At 47.3% G+C, this 17,060-nt stretch overlaps 2 protein-coding genes across 2 annotated transcripts in view; one reads left to right on the top strand and one right to left on the bottom strand.

The window, feature by feature from the left end:
• Positions 1–203: 203 nt before the first annotated feature.
• On the bottom strand, positions 204–3,580 carry ints12 (integrator complex subunit 12). The gene is made up of 7 exons (XM_036517250.1): positions 3,421–3,580; positions 2,854–3,014; positions 2,592–2,747; positions 2,183–2,370; positions 1,821–1,980; positions 1,243–1,395; positions 204–802 (listed from the first exon to the last, which is right to left on the bottom strand). Exons 2-7 carry the CDS (start codon positions 3,007–3,009, stop codon positions 206–208), a joined length of 1,410 nt encoding a protein of 469 aa, XP_036373143.1. The 5' UTR covers positions 3,010–3,014; positions 3,421–3,580; the 3' UTR covers positions 204–205.
• Positions 3,581–3,843: 263 nt separating this feature from the next.
• gstcd (glutathione S-transferase, C-terminal domain containing) overlaps positions 3,844–17,060 on the top strand; it is a 37,900-nt gene continuing 24,683 nt past the window's right edge. Inside the window, exons 1-5 of the mRNA XM_036516890.1 lie at positions 3,844–3,896; positions 4,426–4,852; positions 5,322–5,759; positions 7,770–8,033; positions 10,361–10,454. Of these exons, the coding sequence (XP_036372783.1) occupies positions 3,871–3,896; positions 4,426–4,852; positions 5,322–5,759; positions 7,770–8,033; positions 10,361–10,454 (1,249 nt within the window). The 5' untranslated portion in view covers positions 3,844–3,870. The remainder of the gene's footprint in view (positions 3,897–4,425; positions 4,853–5,321; positions 5,760–7,769; positions 8,034–10,360; positions 10,455–17,060) is intronic.

Raw genomic sequence — 17,060 nt, 5'->3', positions numbered from 1 at the left:
GAGCACTGACACAAAAGCAGTCTTCGATTCGTTCTGGAATTCTGACATAACGCGTGCGGTCACCAACAAAGATTTTCAAACAGACTCCAGCAGCATTTATTCTGAGGAATTCAAGTATTTTATTAGTTTTCTTTTTTCCTAACCACGTCCCATCACAGTATCGCCACAGTAAGACCCCCACCCCACCCCACCCCAGGCCCTGTGCTTATTTCTTTAGCTTCTTCTGCGCCGCTTTCTTTTTGACCAGCTGTAGGCGCTTCATGGCATTGAGCTGAGACTCCTGGGAGGTGTGGCCCTTGCCTCCAGCCAGGGCGTCTGCGCTGCCTTTAGCTCCGTTGTTGCTGCTGCCGCCTCCATTCCCGCTCCCTCCAGACCCGCCATTCCCACCACTGCCTCCTGACTGACCACTGCCGGCCGAGGTGCTGCTGCTGCTGCTGCTGGAGCTGGCCACGCCCGCCTTGCTAACACCTTCATTGCTGTTGGAGCGGATCACCCCGGGTTTCCCTAAAGTCAGGGGCGGCGGGGGCTTCAGCAGAGGTGGGGTGGAGCTGGTGTTGCCATTGCCGCCAACCCCCGCCATCTTGGCGCCCAGCCCCGGCTTGGCGCCGGCCAGCGCCGTCAGTCCCGGTGGCTTCACCCCGGAAGCGGGCGTGCCGCTTTTTCCCCCGCTGCCCGGTGTGGAGGAGCCCAGTTTGGCGCTGGCGGTGGCGGTCTTCGCACCGAAGGCGGCCCACCCCGTCAGCCCGCTCGAGCTGCTGTTGCTGCCGCCGCCGGAGGGGCTCGACGCCACTGTCGCGGACGACTGTATCAGACAAATTATCTCGTCAGTGTGTTATTTACTTCACCTATCAAACATTTTCTCCTGTGCATTATAGATTACACTATGACTACAGGTAACAGATACTCATTACATTACATTATTGTCATTTAACGACTTGTATAATTTACAGTTTTTTACATGTTATCCATTTACACAGCTGGATATTTACTGAAGCGATTCTGGGTTAGGTACCTTACCCAAGGGTACAGCAGCAGTGCCCCAGCAGGTAACTGAACCAGCGACCGTTTGGTTACAAGCCTTGCTCCTTACCACTATGCTACACTACCTATATTCATCTAGCAAATACTAAATACATCTTAATCTCTAACTCTGAAAGCTAAATCATGCTTTAGCAATCAGCAGGGAATGCTCCCGTGCAGGGCAGCAGCTCTGCTGGCATGAGGAGGACAGTGAATGCTTACCTTGACCTCTGCCCTCTTGAAGGCCTGGAAGGTGCTGGCCGTGTCTGGCTTGGGCTTGACCTCCGGCTTTTTCACCAGCGTGTCCTTCACCACAGGCACCGCAGACACCGCTGCAGGGGCTGCTTTCTGCGCAGGCTTCTGCGTCTTCTGCGCCTGATCGACAACAACAGCAACACGACAGGAGGCAAGATGGCCATTATCTCCACACTGACATTATAAAAAGCGTGCACCCTGACATAATGCTACCTTCAGGATATTTTGTGAGCATTTTGATTTGCTACTGAATTTTTTAAAGGACCCAGATGATGGGCTCTGACTGATACCTGACTGGTCAGTGAAAGACTGAGATTCCTTACCATGCCCCATCGTTAACATTATGAAATTATATAAGGGTGTACTGTGACATAATTCCAAATTTCGTGTGCTGTGCGTTACCTTTAGAATACCCCATGCACATTTTAACTTGATTCTCAATCATGTGGCGTCAGACTGAATCTACATCAATACTGTTTTTAAAGGACTAAAATGACGGGCTGACAGAAACCTGATTGGTTGATTAAGGACCGAGATGCCCTTACCATGCGCTTCATTTGCCTGGTGCAGCGGGCGCAGTACCACACCAGCCGCGGGTCATTGACCTCCTTGTCTGTCACCTGTGGCTTGTGACAGTCCTGGTGGTACAGGTTGTGACACTCCTGACACTCCACCAGCTGGTTCCCTGAGGTGACGGTCATCTGCCTGAAGTGAGAACATGTGAGAGGAAATAAAGAGGGAGAGAGAAGAGAGATTAAAAAAAAAATATCTGAAAGTGCAAACACAGTTTTAATCATGTGGGGCAACGTCTTAGTAAGCCTTTGCCTTTTTCACTGAACAAAGAATGTTCAGCTCATGCAGAACAGTCTGCCAATGGCTTGGCACTGTCACTGCCTGCCAGACGCACCGGCACATCACACAGGCCAGACCCATCTCCATGGCAAAGTCGTCCGCGCTAGTCTCATCGAAGCTGGCCAGGTAAGGCAGCCCGAGGTCCTTGCTGGTCTGAACCGTGACTGGAGAGGATCGACTCTCCTGCTTCTCCAGACGAGGCTTCTTTGGTGGGTCCACTCCATCGCCGGGATCTACTTTAACCTGGGTGACAGAGAAAGGGAACCACAGAACTGGAAATACGTACTTGAACAAAACCACTAAACTGCAAACCATGCAGCCTCTGTGCAATGTTTCAAAGGCAGCACAAGCACAGACACCTCCTCCACAAAGCAGACTTCATTTGCATTTAGTCAATTACTGGCTACAAGAACAGGTGAGGTGGACCGTTTGCTGTATTTGTACCACAGTCCGAACATAGTCACCTTTTCTGAAGGCCTTTTTTCACTCTCTTTCTTGCTCTTCTCAAAGCTGCTGGACTTGCTAGTACTGCTGCCCGATGAGGAAGAAATAGAGGCAGATTTTGGGTCCTGCTTGCTCAAGCTCACTTTTGTGACAGACACCTTGGCAACTTCCGTTTCCTGTTGGAGGAAAACAGATGAAAGGAAAAGGAAATGGTCTGCCAAATATGCACAAGGTGTGCCGATGAGATGACGGAACAAAGGAAAGGAAGCACAGCAAAATGACCTTGTGTGAGGGCCGGTAGACCGGGTCACTCCCTCTTGCCAATGACTCGTCCAGCAGAGCTTTCAGTTTTTCGGCCGAATCTTTGCTTTTGGAATGCAGGTATCCCAGACCTTTCAGAAAGATCGGGTCCAGTTCCAGGGTTACTGTTGCAGCCATTATTTCTACAAGATAAGACACAGCACATACATAACAAAGCCGAGAGCTTTGTTTACATTTTTGTCCCAAACCAAAAATAAAGATTCACATTGTCAGAAATAGGGTCTCATAACGACAAGCTAGTTACCCAGGTAGCTCACTGAATCATTATTAATAGCAGTGAAAAAACTATTAACACTTGGGCTGATTTTTCCCGGCTTAATGATAGCCGGTGTTGCGACACCGGCTAGGACCAAACACTGAGACAGAGGCTGTTTTATTATTTACCCACTCTCTAATTTTCCGGATTTGCAGGTTGCTTATTAAATATGTAGTCCAGTCATTTGGTTAGCCACCCGGTTAACAGCTGACGTTTTCTATGTATAAAGTAGTGCCGGTTATCTTAGCTATCGGGCTGTCAGCGCTCCTTACCGTCGATCCTCAAACGCGACACGACAATGAACAAAAACACAATGGCAACCGTTTATGTTATATCTAGCTCACTAGTTAGTTACATGGCTAATTAGCTAGTCAGCTAACTTATTTACAAATATTTACAGTCGATAGCAAACAGACAGGCTACACTGCGGCTCTCTGGAGTGATGGAAAAGCGGCAGTCCCACCCTTAAACGATTCTGAGGAAACAGATGTTGAACCGTCCTTAAGATCAAATATCTGTGGGTACAGGGAGGACAACCTGAATAATACATCACGAATGAATTTTCATAAGTACTTTCACGTCATATATCTGCCTGACCCATTACTCAATTTGGTGCCAATAACAATTTAATCGAAAGTGGTGCGGATGTGCCGTGAATGTTTCCGTGAGAAAGTCGAGCAACATTAAAGGTTGCACACAGAAGTCGTTCAGTAACAACGTGAATGTCTGAAAAGAACTCTGCTGCGGGGTAGGTAGTTAGATCTATCAACACTGAAGTGAACGACAGTTCGTTAATGTAAACATGCAGATTAAATCGAAACCTATAGAGACAATTTATTGTAAAATTCTATACATCAGAGTGACATCAAACCAGAATTATGTCATTCATTGGTTGTATTGCCAGTTGGCTTGGTAGTAGGCTAACCGTGTGTATAAAACGATTGGCTAGCTTACTACCATATAATTTTAGGTCAGAACTGCTTGATGGCTAGCAGACACGTTAAATTTGAGAAGACTGTCATTTATGTGAACTGTTCGGATTTACAATCAATGCTAAGCACAACTGCAGCAAGTATCAACTAAGTATTAGATGAACAATTTATTCACGTAGCCGGTGGGGTTAGACAGCTTTTTATTTACTGCTATGATAGATTGTTGGGCCAGTATTATACTGAAACGTTGTATACACGATTGAGAAATCCTATGCTGTGTGCTATTTGAGTAGTGGTATATGGTATATAACATATCGTAAATGTTTTGTTTATCCTCTGAAACAGACAGCGAACTGAGATGATGAAGCCAGCAGTGCAGGAACAAGAGAGTCTGTACCTGGAAGTGACCCCTCAAAAGGAAGAGCGCAGCCTTCCTCTCCACACATCCATAGTTTTGTTTCTTCTGTCTTACTGTGACTGCAAGGCCTTCCGCGTGTTTCTGGTTTCTGCTCGGGCAGGCGGTGGGCAGCCCTGGAGGGGCCTTGTGCCGGAGGCACTGGGAGCCACAGAAATCCAGCCGCAGGATGTGCCTGTGCTGGTGGGAGGCTGCCGCCTGCCTGCTGTGCTGGGAAGCGGTGGACGGTACTGCCAGGCCGGCCTGGCGGTGGTGCTGAGGCACATCATCAACAGAACCTGCAAGGAAGATCCTGGGCGGAGGGACGTGTCTGCCCTGCTTGGGTTCAAGAAGACCTGCCTGAAGGCCTGCGCTGAGGTCAGGGGGGCAAACTGAGCTTATCAGGATGCACTAATCCTGCAACTGCCAAGATGGTCCATCTTATTGTCTCTGTGCACCACCAATCCATTGAATTAATACAGGAATTAGTGATCCAGCCCTGGTCCTTAGAAGAGCCTATGATTGTGAATGCTCACTACAGAGCACCATGAGTTCCAAAAACAAGTTAAGGTGTTAAGAAAGAAACAAATTTAGAAAGCAAACTGTACATGTCAATGATATATGTGTTAAGTATTAAGCATCCTTGAGATTTTTTTTGAAGGAATTCCTCAACAGGCTGCACATTTCTTCATCACATAGATATTTCCTTGTTTTTTTTTTTTTGTTTCCTCTGACACTTCTGTTCATAACAGCTGTTAAGTAGTTATGAAGGACCTGTACAGCTGCAGTAGGAGCTTATTCTGTTTGCAGGAGCTAACGTCAGGCTGTTTCCCTGCCTCCCCTGTAGGTTAGCCAGTGGACCAGGCTGTGTGAGCTCAGTATACCTGCAGCAGTGGAAGAGTTTCTATGGCAGACCGCTGACGGGGACGCTAAGGTGCCCACTGCCATCCTTCACCTGGAGAGGAAGCTGGGGGAACCCGTCAAGGTGCACAACGATGACAAGATCCGCCGGCAGAAGCTGCAGCTTCAGCAGGAGAGTAGCGCAAGCACCCACGAGCCCTCGGCAACTGAGAACCCACCCCCTCAGGTCTCTGATGGGTTAGAGCTCAAAGCTGCCCTGGCCAAGCTGTCTGTGGGTGAAGTTCAGTCTCCAGCCACCAGGGGGCCCTCTGATATCAGGAAAGTGAAGACCACGGAGCTGCCTCCGCTAGAGCATGTGTTTGCAGAGGGGTTATACTTCACTCTCACAGATGTGGTTCTGCTGCCCTGTGTGCACAGCTGTCTGGTAAGGGCTTTGTCTAGGGCTGGATTTTACAGATGTCTGTTAGTTTCCTTCTCCAGGATGTAGTAAACACAGTATAATTTCAATGATGTGGGAGCTCATGCACAAACTCCTTTAATAGCCCGTGAAACAGTCAAATGTATCACCTTGTTTACTTAAACAGTGTGCGCTACCATGACATTTTTTATATTGCCTAAAAAATTGAACCTTGTTGCGCTTGCTGTAAATCTGACCTTTATTTATTTATTTTGCAAATCACATTTCCAGGAGTTGTATATTTAAATGGATTGTGACTTGTGTCGAAAAAGCAATTTATACAGAGTTCTGAAAATTGCAATAACTGTTTGCAAAAATAATTATTTGGCAGGATATTGAAAACCGTGTCCTTAGAAGGTTGTTATACATGATTGTCCATTACACATGCATTTGCATTTGGAGGGAAAGGGTGCCTGACGCTCCCACATAATCTCCTAAATTGACCGAAGGCGTAGGTGCTAAATGTGCCTGTTCTGGATTCCTTTGGCTGGTTGTCTGATGCCCTTCAGTGACAAAACAGTGGAGGCAGGTGCCAGCTCTTTAGCTGAATGATAGCACAGGACTCTGCGCGTGTGTCTTTTTGCCCTGTCGACTTACTATTACTTTGGAAGCTTTTGGCAGAGTGAAGGACTATGATCCCAACAAATACAGAGACTCAGTGTATAAGGCACTCAGGATAAAGAGGCAGAAGGGCTGGTATACTCTTACATGGCATTCATGTGAAAGAGTACAGAAAAAGGACAGGGTGAGGCAGGTGTTTCAGTCTGACTGCGTTCGCCATAGTCCTGTGGGACTCAAACCTCCACCTGTAGCCTTTGTGTTGCCCTGTGTGCGAATCCATTCAATGTGGTAGTTTAACTTGTATTTGCTCTTGTATTTGTCCTTCCTTTGACATTTCTGCCATTTTTACTTGGTTATAGGTAAAAGATTGTTAGGAATTCTTAGTATTAATTTCACGTATTAAGAAATGTGTAAACCAAGTAAAAGGTAAAGAACTGAGTGAGATATCTTGTTCAACCCATGACCTTTGCCGTTGTGTGATGTCATCACAGCCCCCGCCGTTGTTTGTTTCTGTTTTCATGGAGACCTCCTGTCTTCTGCAGTAAAGCTCTTCCAGATTATGGCTGAATCACTGTGATAAATGCCTTGTCAGTTACAGCTAAGGATGTTTTGAGATCAGCCCAGGCATATCGTGCCCTTTGATTCTCAGACTGTCAGGGTGCTGGCACAGACTGCCTCCTCTCTGGTGGTCCTGCTGTTTAAAGGTGTGGCTTTCTGCACACCGTGCGTGAAGTGATTATTGCTGCAGCACATACCGAGATGCACCTCTAAATGAATCAGTGGTGTTTAATTAATAGTTTCAGTCGAATTACAGGCCTAGAGCAGTACCCATACAGAACTGAAGTTAGTTTTTTTTGTTGTTCTGGTGTTCAGAGTGTAGTGAATGGATTGAATGGTGCAGCGTGCCTGGGGGCAGATGCTGTCCTCTTGCAGGCCTGTCTGATTGTGATTTTAATGAGCGCGCTCGACGTATGTTGTACAACAGTGACACAGCTCCGTCTTGCTCCTTATCTTGATACTAGGCCTTTTTTCCCCCAGCTATTGCACAAACTGCCATGCCAGTCACGTTTGTCCGGCTGTAGCCCTACATCAGGGGACAATGAGACCTTGCACATGGCCTGGAGCTATGGGTGGAAAACAAGGCCTCGCAATGAGTCCTTTTGGGGTCAGTAGTGCACAGGTTCGTAGTCAGTCTAGCATGTCTCCCCCGCTTGTGTCTGAGGATTTAGGTTAAATGGGGGGGGGGGGGGGGGGGGGTGATTCAGCGCAGCCCCCTCCTCTCTCAGTGCAGACTATGAGGGTACAATGCGTACGAGGCAGCCTACCGGAACGTATGTTGGTGGTTAATTAGATGTTATGCTTTGCTTAACTGTCACTGTAATGGTGTGTCTTTTTGTTGCTCCTTTGGCCCTGCAGAGGTCTTTTCAACAGCGTGCTGCGAGCGGGCTAACTCAGCTGCCCCTTCTGTGCCGCTGGTACCTCCGCGTCCAGGAAGTGCCCGGGGTGCGCCGGGCAGCAGAGGATTGTGGGATAGCTCTCTTCACTCCCCAGGCCCCAGAGCCGGGCCCCCAGGAGGTGGCGCCGCCGCCGTCGCCCGGCGATTCGGAAGAAGAGGAGGGTGCGGGGAAGACGCAGGTGTCCTTCGTTGGGGGCCCCAGGCCCACCATGACCAAGCTGAAAGTAATTGAATATTCCCGCTTTGTTTCAGTTGCGTTTCCGAGCGAGATCATGCAAGCCGTTCCGAGGCGGTTAGCTGCCGGAACGCATTCATTGCTCCAGTAAACCTGTCAGCTCGAGATTCACACACTCTTAAGCACCGGGCACGGCTGTCTTTTGAACACTGTTAAGATGTTGTTCTTGTCCCTTTACGGCTCCCCTCTTTTCTATCCCTGTGCTGCAACGATAAAGGATTTATGCATTTCAATTGGCTGTAAAATTGGCCACAGTCCCTATAATTTTCCGCTCGCTCTCAGATGATGAAGCTCTCCGCGCCGTGTTCCTTTGAGGGGGAAAAGTTGCTCGCCTCTCCTCACAGGAAGCCCATATTTACCAAACTGACTGTTCTGTCTTGAATGTCGTGAAAGGAGAATAATGGATGCGCTGAACTCAAGAGGCACAAACACAGGAAATGCATCACCGAGCGTGTAAAGGCTCAAGTGTTGTCACCACTCCACAGAAAAAGCACCGATAGAAGTCATTTGTCTGAGCTTGTTAAAATGACTAATTAATTATCTGCCAATTACCAACAGAATGCCTGGCACCATGAAAGAAGCAATCCATTAGGCAGCTTACACATAGAAACGGACATTCAGATAATATCACGAAATGATAGCCTACGGTGAGTGTATTAATGGAAGACTGAAAAGGAGTGCAAGCCATACGGTGATAACTGTATACTCGCGATCCATCTGTTCTTGATATTTCGTAATGACTCGGCCCTCAGGAAGTGCCGGTAATTCTTTAATGCTAATTAATGTGGGGTAGCGGATAAACGGCCGCAGCTGGTGTTGCAGCGCGGCCCTTGGACGCCTTGAACCGGCGCTCGCGCCCAGCACATATAAATCTGGGATTTCCCACTGGCCGCAGAGACAGCCGTGACGTGAGTCCCCATTTAGACCTTTGTGAACGGGGCACGCACGCCGGGCTTCTTAAATGCGATTTTTTTTTCCTGTCCCCCCATTCCACCCCCTCCCTCCATCTCTGGAAAGGGATTATGAGTTTGCACGTCTCCCGTGTTGGGCCCGAGTCGCAGCTGTTCCGGCTGCCGCCTTCTGCGGAGCAAATGGGCCCTCCGTCTGAGCCAGAGAGGCTGACACGCCATCCCTCTCTGCCGCTAAGCAGAGCGGTGATTTGCGGTCGGCCACGTCCCGCGTCAACGGCCAGCGTTCGAGCAATACCTCCCCTGCGCGCCGCGGCGAGCGGCGCTGATAGGATGTTATCACTCGCGCGGACAGGCTGCTTTACTCTTTATAGAAGCGGACTGAAGGTATCAGAGTCTTCTGTGGTGGCATCTGCCAGTCGCAAATCGCCAAGGTCGGTCTCTGGAGACACACGCGCACACACGCACACGCACACACACACACGCACACACACAGTGCGCTCACCAGGCAGGGAGGTTTGATAGCGTCTGAGTCCCAGTCTGTGAAATGTACACCGAATACCAAAGCCATATACCGCTGAAAAGGTCACGGCAATACCTTACTAACAATAAAAACAAATGGCTCGTGGGATGTGCCTGGCTGTTTGGGTCGTAATCTTTTATAAAGGCATGGCGGCCAGGGGTTGCTCAAGGCCTGGATTCTGAGTTTTCCCGCTACACGCAGTAACTTTGCAGGCCAGGAGCCCCATTTTCGGAGAGAGAAAGAGGGCATTGCCTTGCATCAGTCAGTGATGGATGGATTTTCTAAGACCCTGAGCTTCTTTGATTTGTTTAAAGCGTGTCTTTCCCCCCCAGAGTATATCTGCTAGATTCTGAACTGGGACAGGCTGTGGTGCTGATGTGTTCTTTTCAAAGCCAGTGACTGCAGAGATTTATAGATGCCCGTCTATTTATTAACTATTTATTTATTTAGAAGATGCTCTTATCTAGAGCGACTTACGCGGCTATCATGGTATGCCACAGTCAGTATACAGTAGCAAACGAGAAAAGATCACAGGTAGAGAACAGCTGGTAGCAGTCATAAGAGCAGTTAACAGTGCAAAATAAGGACAAAGTCTTTTTCTTAGAATTTGTATAGGGCCAAGCAATTATCCGCACAGTCAAGGTGCATACATCATACTAATATGCAGCTACAGCCGAGCCTGACAGTGATCTATATTAGTAGCATTAGTCTTATTACTTTTACTGCAATACTGCACCGTCTGCTCTGTTCCACCAATCATAAACTCCGCGCTGACCCCCTCGAGGGGCGCTCAGAAAATAAAGCGCTTCATTATTTGTGTTTGTTTTGAGAGCCAGGAAGCCCTGGGAGGTTTCTATGGTAACGGGCTGTGTCTGTGTGTCCCAGGAGAGTGGCATCGAGGCGGTTTTCTCCCCTCACCCCTGCCCGTCCTGGACGCTCGACTGGGAGAGCCTGCCAGCGGCCGTCAACCCCACCGAAGGTAAAAGCACTCTACTCCCCCCCCCCCCCCCCTCTTGAGATTGCCTCATTTCCGAGGAGAAGCCCTCGTCCTCGCCTCCATCTTCAGAAATACTTCACCCGCCCTGAGAGGGAAATGAAGGCCCGCGAGCCGTGTGCGGCGTGGAGGTGCAGGCTGCGGCCGTGCGGCTCGAGAGGTGTCCCTGAGGCCCCTCTCAGAGCGTGCTTGTAGGGTCATGGCTGAAGCCCAAACTTTTCGGCGTTCTTTGAAAGGCATTCACGCCCTGCCAGGGATGTGGGATGGACTGAGAGTGCCAGACAGATGGATGGTCTCATGGCTCAGCGCTGTCACCTGTGATGGAGAATCTGTGGGATGTAGGGCCTTGTGTGGGGGACTAGGTGCCTAAGATGTGTGTGGGATATGGGTATTTGTATGGGACGTGGGGCTGTGTTTGGGTTATGGCACTGCAGTTGGGACTGGGAGCCAATGCTGTACCTGTGGCTGACACACTGGGTTTGGGACATGGCTCTGTGTTTGGGATACGGTGCTGTATTTGGGACATGGCTCTGTGTTTGGGACATGGTGTTGTATTTGGGACATGGCTCTGGGTGTGGGATATGATGCTATGTTTGGTACATGCCTCTTTGTGTGGGGCTGGGACCCTGTGCAGTACTTATGGCTGATGCCCTATGTTTCTGCTATTGTGTTTGCTGTTTACCATTCTTATTAGTTGCGGAGTAATAAATCGCACTTGTACACTTGTGTACATTTTTATGCCATGATTTATGTTCAGATTTTTAGCACCGTTTGGAAAATGTTCCCTAATATTCGTCCTCATTGCAGAACTTGTTTTTCTTTTAATGTGCTCTGAGTACCCTGCATGTTTTTGGCATTGTGAGAGTCATTAGCATGATCTATGAACATGCCATCAGAAGCGTTTGGAAAATAAAATCAGCGTGTACCCGCAAGATGGCATCGTAGTGTTGATCGGGGGTATAGTCTGTTCACTATAGGCGGACTGTAAGTTAGGACAGCATTGAAAACACGACTCTGAAGTGCCCCATTTTTAATCAGTGTATTCCCCACAGATGAAGGGAACCATTTTATAAAGAAATAAGAAATTAACTCCCAGAATAGTTGCTTATTTCGAAGCATGATTATGTAACCTAATGAAACGGAAGTAACATGAGAATACTGGGAATGAGAAAAGATACTAGAGCATATCAAGAAGACAACTGCATGTAGCCACTTTTGGAGCTCATATAGCAGAGGTCTGTTGTCTTGATGCCTGAATGTGTGGGTTTATGCCTATGCACTACATTACATTACAGTATTGACATTTAGCAGACGCTCTTATCCAGAGCAGCTTACATTGGTCTTTACAATGTTACCCATGTTACAATGTTATCCGTTAATACAGCTGGATATTTACCGAGGCAGTTGTTGGTTAAGCACCTTGCCCAAAGGTACAGCAGCAGTGCCACAGCAGGGATTCGAACCAACTTTTTGGTTATAAGTTGCTATGCTACACTGCTGCCCCCTGCACTAGATTCAGTGGTAAACCCAACAGCTGTAAGGGGTGAGGAGGGAAATTATATTTCCAAGCTGAGGGTGAAGAAATGCCTCGCTTGTCACCAAGGGATGAGGTGTCTTAGACTGTTAAATATCAGAGTTCCAGAAAGGGAAAAGAACGGTCATTTCTCACCAGTGAGAGTCAGTGACTTCACAGGGGCAGAGGGGTGCAGTTTTGCCCCTTCACATTGTTTTTGTTATTTCAAGCCTCTCGGGCATCAGCTCTCCGTTGTGTTCCTCTTGAACCCGAGCTCTGGAAAGGGGGGAAAACCGCTCTGCGAGTAAGGCGATTATCCCGCGAGGGATCGGAAGCTGCCGGATTTTCTGCAGGGCGCTCCAGGAATCCGTCTCGTGAAGGGCCCTTTTCAAATCTCAAGTTGCTGTTTAGGTGTCCCTCCCGCTACGGGGCTTGAGAAATTAGAAGTGTCGACAAGAGCCAGCCCATTTGTAGAGGACTGTCAGTGAGCAGGCTGTTCCGTCTCTCCGCAACCCCCCCCCCCCAACCACCCCTCAGCCGAGGTGTTAACAAGTCTGCCAAACAAAAGGGGCGACAGCGGCAACACTTGGAGGAGCAGGGCCTGCTTTTAGGTCCTCCATGTTTGTTTTGGGTTTCTCGGCCCAGAAGGCAGCTAATTGCAGTGAGGACACTCTGTAGGCATCCAGCGAGGTGAAGACAGGACTCCTGGTGATGTCTGTGTGTGGCTCATGTCCCCGGCTCAGGGAAAAGCTGGGGGATTTAACAAGCTGGTGGGGGGAGGTTGGGCACATAGCTGTCATGCCTTTAACGGACTCTCGTTAGCGGATTTCACTTGTGTTGCAACAAAAAAAAAAAAGAAAATGGCATTTTGCTGATTCCCTGACTGGGATGACAAGGTGCTGTAGGAAACTGTACGCACGCGCGCACACACACACACACACACACGCCTTATAGTCTTCATAAGGTTTTTTTCTGAGTGTACCTGTGACCTCTCTTTCTATCGTGCAGAAAGTTAAGTCGTAACATTAGCAGCCGAAAAAAGTTTCCTGTTAAAACTAGCCTTTGGGACTTCAGTGTCATAAAAGAGGGTGGTTGGCAAACATGTAACCATTCATTAGTTAAAATAGGCCGAGAAGGTTGTTTTCTAGTTCCGGAGTTCATGTTTCTAAGGAAGTCGTGGCACCAAGTTGCGGATTTGAGGATTACAGTAGGATCTTAGGAGGATGCTGAGGATTACAATATTTAATCGATTCTAGGTCACCCCTGAGTATCAGACAAAAGTCAAAGGGGGAAAATAAACATGAGCTCAAATCCCAGTGACAAACGACAGCATTCCTGCTTGGACGTCAGAATAGGTCTAGAAAAGGATTTTTTTCGCAGACACTGAGGAAGATTTTTCTGCTTGTCAGTACCGTGTTTAAATCATTGGAAGCCTTAGAGGGACTGAATGCGTTTCTCCGCTATTAGAATTGTAGGCTTGGCAGGTTATTCTTTCCCCTTTTTACCCAGTGGTTATATTTAGAGGAAGTTCTACCTCCTACAGTAGATCACACAACAGTCAGCTACCCACCATAAAAGATGTTTATAGCCAACGTGCATTTTGCCTAATTGAAAAAGGAATGGTTGTGTTCCAAAAAAGATAAGGAAGATGGGCGCCTGTGAAATTCGAGTGGTCATAAAACACAACGTGAGCGCTGAAAAGGACTCCCCCTTCCTTCAGAATGCCGGTACGTCCACTCCCCTTGCCTGTGTGTCCCCAATCCTCTCCCACACAAGTTATCTCACTGTCATTAGCGCAGTGTTGTTAATGAAGACAGCCAGAGAGATGGGTTTTTTTCATGTGCAGCCCTGCATACTGTAGCTAGCCTATACCATCACTTAAGTTTAACAGTGGAGTCCATACAGCTGCAGTGACTTGTACTAACTGCAACAGGGCAGATGGCATTTACAGCACTGGAGTCAGTAACGGTGGTCAGTAGATACAGAGATGCAGAACCAGCAGGGAGCTTGCTTTTGGTGTGTTCTTCGGTTGTATTTAGTCCTGTTAAATTTGCTTGCACTGCTGACAACTTGTAAGAGCAGTGCCTCTGTCAAAAAATTGACTCGGCTATCGAGCCGATTTGGATTAGTAAAGAAAGTCTGAAAGGGCAACAGCAATTTCCTCCATCGGGGGACCATTTTATTTTAGTTTATTGTTCTCATTTCATGAACCCTGTGAGAGGGAGCTCTATATATATATTTATTTTTTGGTTTGAGTGTCTTGCTCTTTCTGTAACCTGAAACCATGATCTGCGTTGTGGTGTTGTCTGTGTGCTGCCACTAACATCACAGGGCATGTGTCACAGTACTGAACATTCATATTGTAGTATATATATATATATATATATATATATATATATATATAGATATATATGTAATTGAAATATGAAATATGAAATGTGAAACTCTGCATATGCTATGAAATATATCATTCATTGCCAATGCAATACAGTATGAGTTGTATTTGCTGTTTTGAGCCGAACATAGTAATTCTTCAATGGAATTGATATTTTGATGCATGCCGCATCACTTTTTTCACAAGGGTAGACAGAGGCCAGAAAACAGCGGAGTTCTATCCCTTGGCGATATTTGAATGGGAATACGCTCCTCATTCTTAGTCATGTCATGGCGTTCCCCCAGTCCATTATGCAGTTATTCAAATCCGAAGCCGGGCTGAAACGGAGCCGATCCGGCCGCTGTCAGGGGCTGCCTGCTGAAAGGGAGAGAGGCTGGGGAGAGGTGGCAGTGTCAGCGCCGGATGGTCTCTCCGTCAGAGCGCGTGCAGGGAGGCTGATTGTGCAGAGGCCCGCCCGGGCTTGCAGATACCTGTCTAAAGGGTCTCCCCCTGAGACGGGAGGGTGAGTGCTCACCAGGGGTCACGTTACATTACGTTAAATTCATTTAGCAGACGTTCTTATCCAGAGCGACTTCCAGCACAATAGGACATAAGTGTATCCATTCAAGCTGAATGAGCAGCAGTGTCAGACCGGGCTAACAACACTCCAGACCAGTGAGTGTGAGCATAACACCATTCAAGCCCTACCACACGGTAACTTCTGCAACCTGACCAGACAAGGGAAGCCAAGTATACTACCATACATCAGTCACTAGATCACAGAATCCAAAACACTGGGTTAATACCACCCTTATCTGAGAGGTGGTCCTCTCAAGATGTGGGGGTTTTGAAAGCTCCGTTCTCAGGCCCCGTAGATCTCCGACGTCCGGCCAAGGGCTGGGCTGGCAATTAGCCTGATGTGTGGCATTACATTATTACATTATTGTCATTTAGCAGACGCTCATATCCAGAGCGTCTTACATGGGTTACAATTTTATCCATTTATACAGCTGGATATTTACTGAGGCAACTCTGGGTTAAGTACCTTGCCCAAGGGTACAACAGCGGTGCCCCAGTGGGGAATCTTTCAGTTATGAAACCTGCTGCTTACCACTATGCTACGCTGCCGCCCTGGTTGTCCGATACCTTCCTGCCTACCTTGTGCGTCCTACACAACCTCCCAGCTCCACGCTGTTCCCTAAATCGTTCCTTCCTCTTTCCATTGTCATGAGTTTTCTGGGCACTGTTCTGTGTGAACACGCCCAGCAGTAATTGCACAGGTTCTTATTGGGCTTTTTGGACCGCAGAACCTCCCGGGCCCACAGCGAGCTCTGTGTTTCATTTCCAGCCCCCCGTCCACTTAACCGAACTCATTATGCGCTGTAATCAGAAGATTTAACGATTCCAATAAAACTTTGCCCGGCAAAGGCTTCCAAGCTTTGTTACTCCTGATTAGTAGTTAATTGCCACTTTATTTTGCATTTTATATTTTTTTTTTTGCCCCATTTCTGCCAGTGCGGACTAATTCCACCACAGTTGGCACTCCAGTGAATCCTATTAAATCTCAGTGTTTATGAAACCGCGGGGAGTCACGCACCCGAATGCAAAGCAATCAGGCAAAATGGGAGGTTTTTCTCCTCGCACATATCACATGCATAATGTAGATTTATTTATTCTCCTTTTTGGATTTTCTTATTATCATAACACTCACGGTGATTACAGCAGAAATGGCTTTCAGGCATGCATGGGCTTATTTGCAGGCTTATATAAGGATCTTCTGGTTTGGGTCACATAATTTAAGATTTCTCTAACATCACCATAATGAGCTCTTGTCCCCTGCCAATTTTGTGAAGGGAAGTGAGGTAACGTACTTGCACAAACTGTGAGCATATTAAATGTCATTAGAAAAACAATAGAGAGCCAATACCTTGTATAATGCTATAAAGTTTATCCTTGCACATTATAAACAAAGGTAGTTGTTTAGCAGTGTCGAACAATGAAAGCTCAGGTTGCAGTTCTGTGAGGTCTGTGTCGGAAATGTATGAATAAGCTACATGTGCTGTTTGAAACACATATAATATTTAAATGGGACATGTAATACACAATATACTAATATATTAATATACACTGATGGAAATTCAATAACCATTATTAATTTGCCTGACTGAAGTAGCTGGACAGGATGCTATGTTTCCCTCTTGTGTCTATGGAAACCACTGCATCCTGTTCTTCCCGCGACTTCTGAAGGGCTCCCTCTCACCACTTTAGTCTCCCAGTTGTTTTTGACGAAGGAAACAGTTGCCCAGTGACACCCATCTAGCTGAAAGATCGTCGTGATTCATTCTCATGCTAGACCTGTGCAGCTATATCATTTTACTGATGACATTGTCAGAAAGGTTGAACAGACAGAAGGTTCTGTGGACACTAGAACCGGAGGCAGAAGGAACTCAAACTCGCAAGGGTGGTTTCCATCTTTTGAGGGTTCTGGATTCATTTCATTCAAATTCAGTTCATTCCCAGGGGAGAGTGCTGGAACTCCATTCATACCTCTGTCCTTATAGGAAACAGTGAGGGATGACCATATTTATAACCCACGTTTGAACACAGTAGGCAATACAGCATGGGTAAGCAAAAATAATAACAGTATTAAACAATAAAAAGCTAAAAAAATGATGTATTGTACAAATTGTATGTTGCTGTCATA

This window comes from Megalops cyprinoides, chromosome 22, assembly GCF_013368585.1.
Source record: "Megalops cyprinoides isolate fMegCyp1 chromosome 22, fMegCyp1.pri, whole genome shotgun sequence".
NCBI lineage: Eukaryota > Metazoa > Chordata > Actinopteri > Elopiformes > Megalopidae > Megalops > Megalops cyprinoides.
The sequence above is the reverse complement of the archived record's forward strand: the minus strand, read 5'-3'. Positions and strand labels throughout refer to the sequence as shown.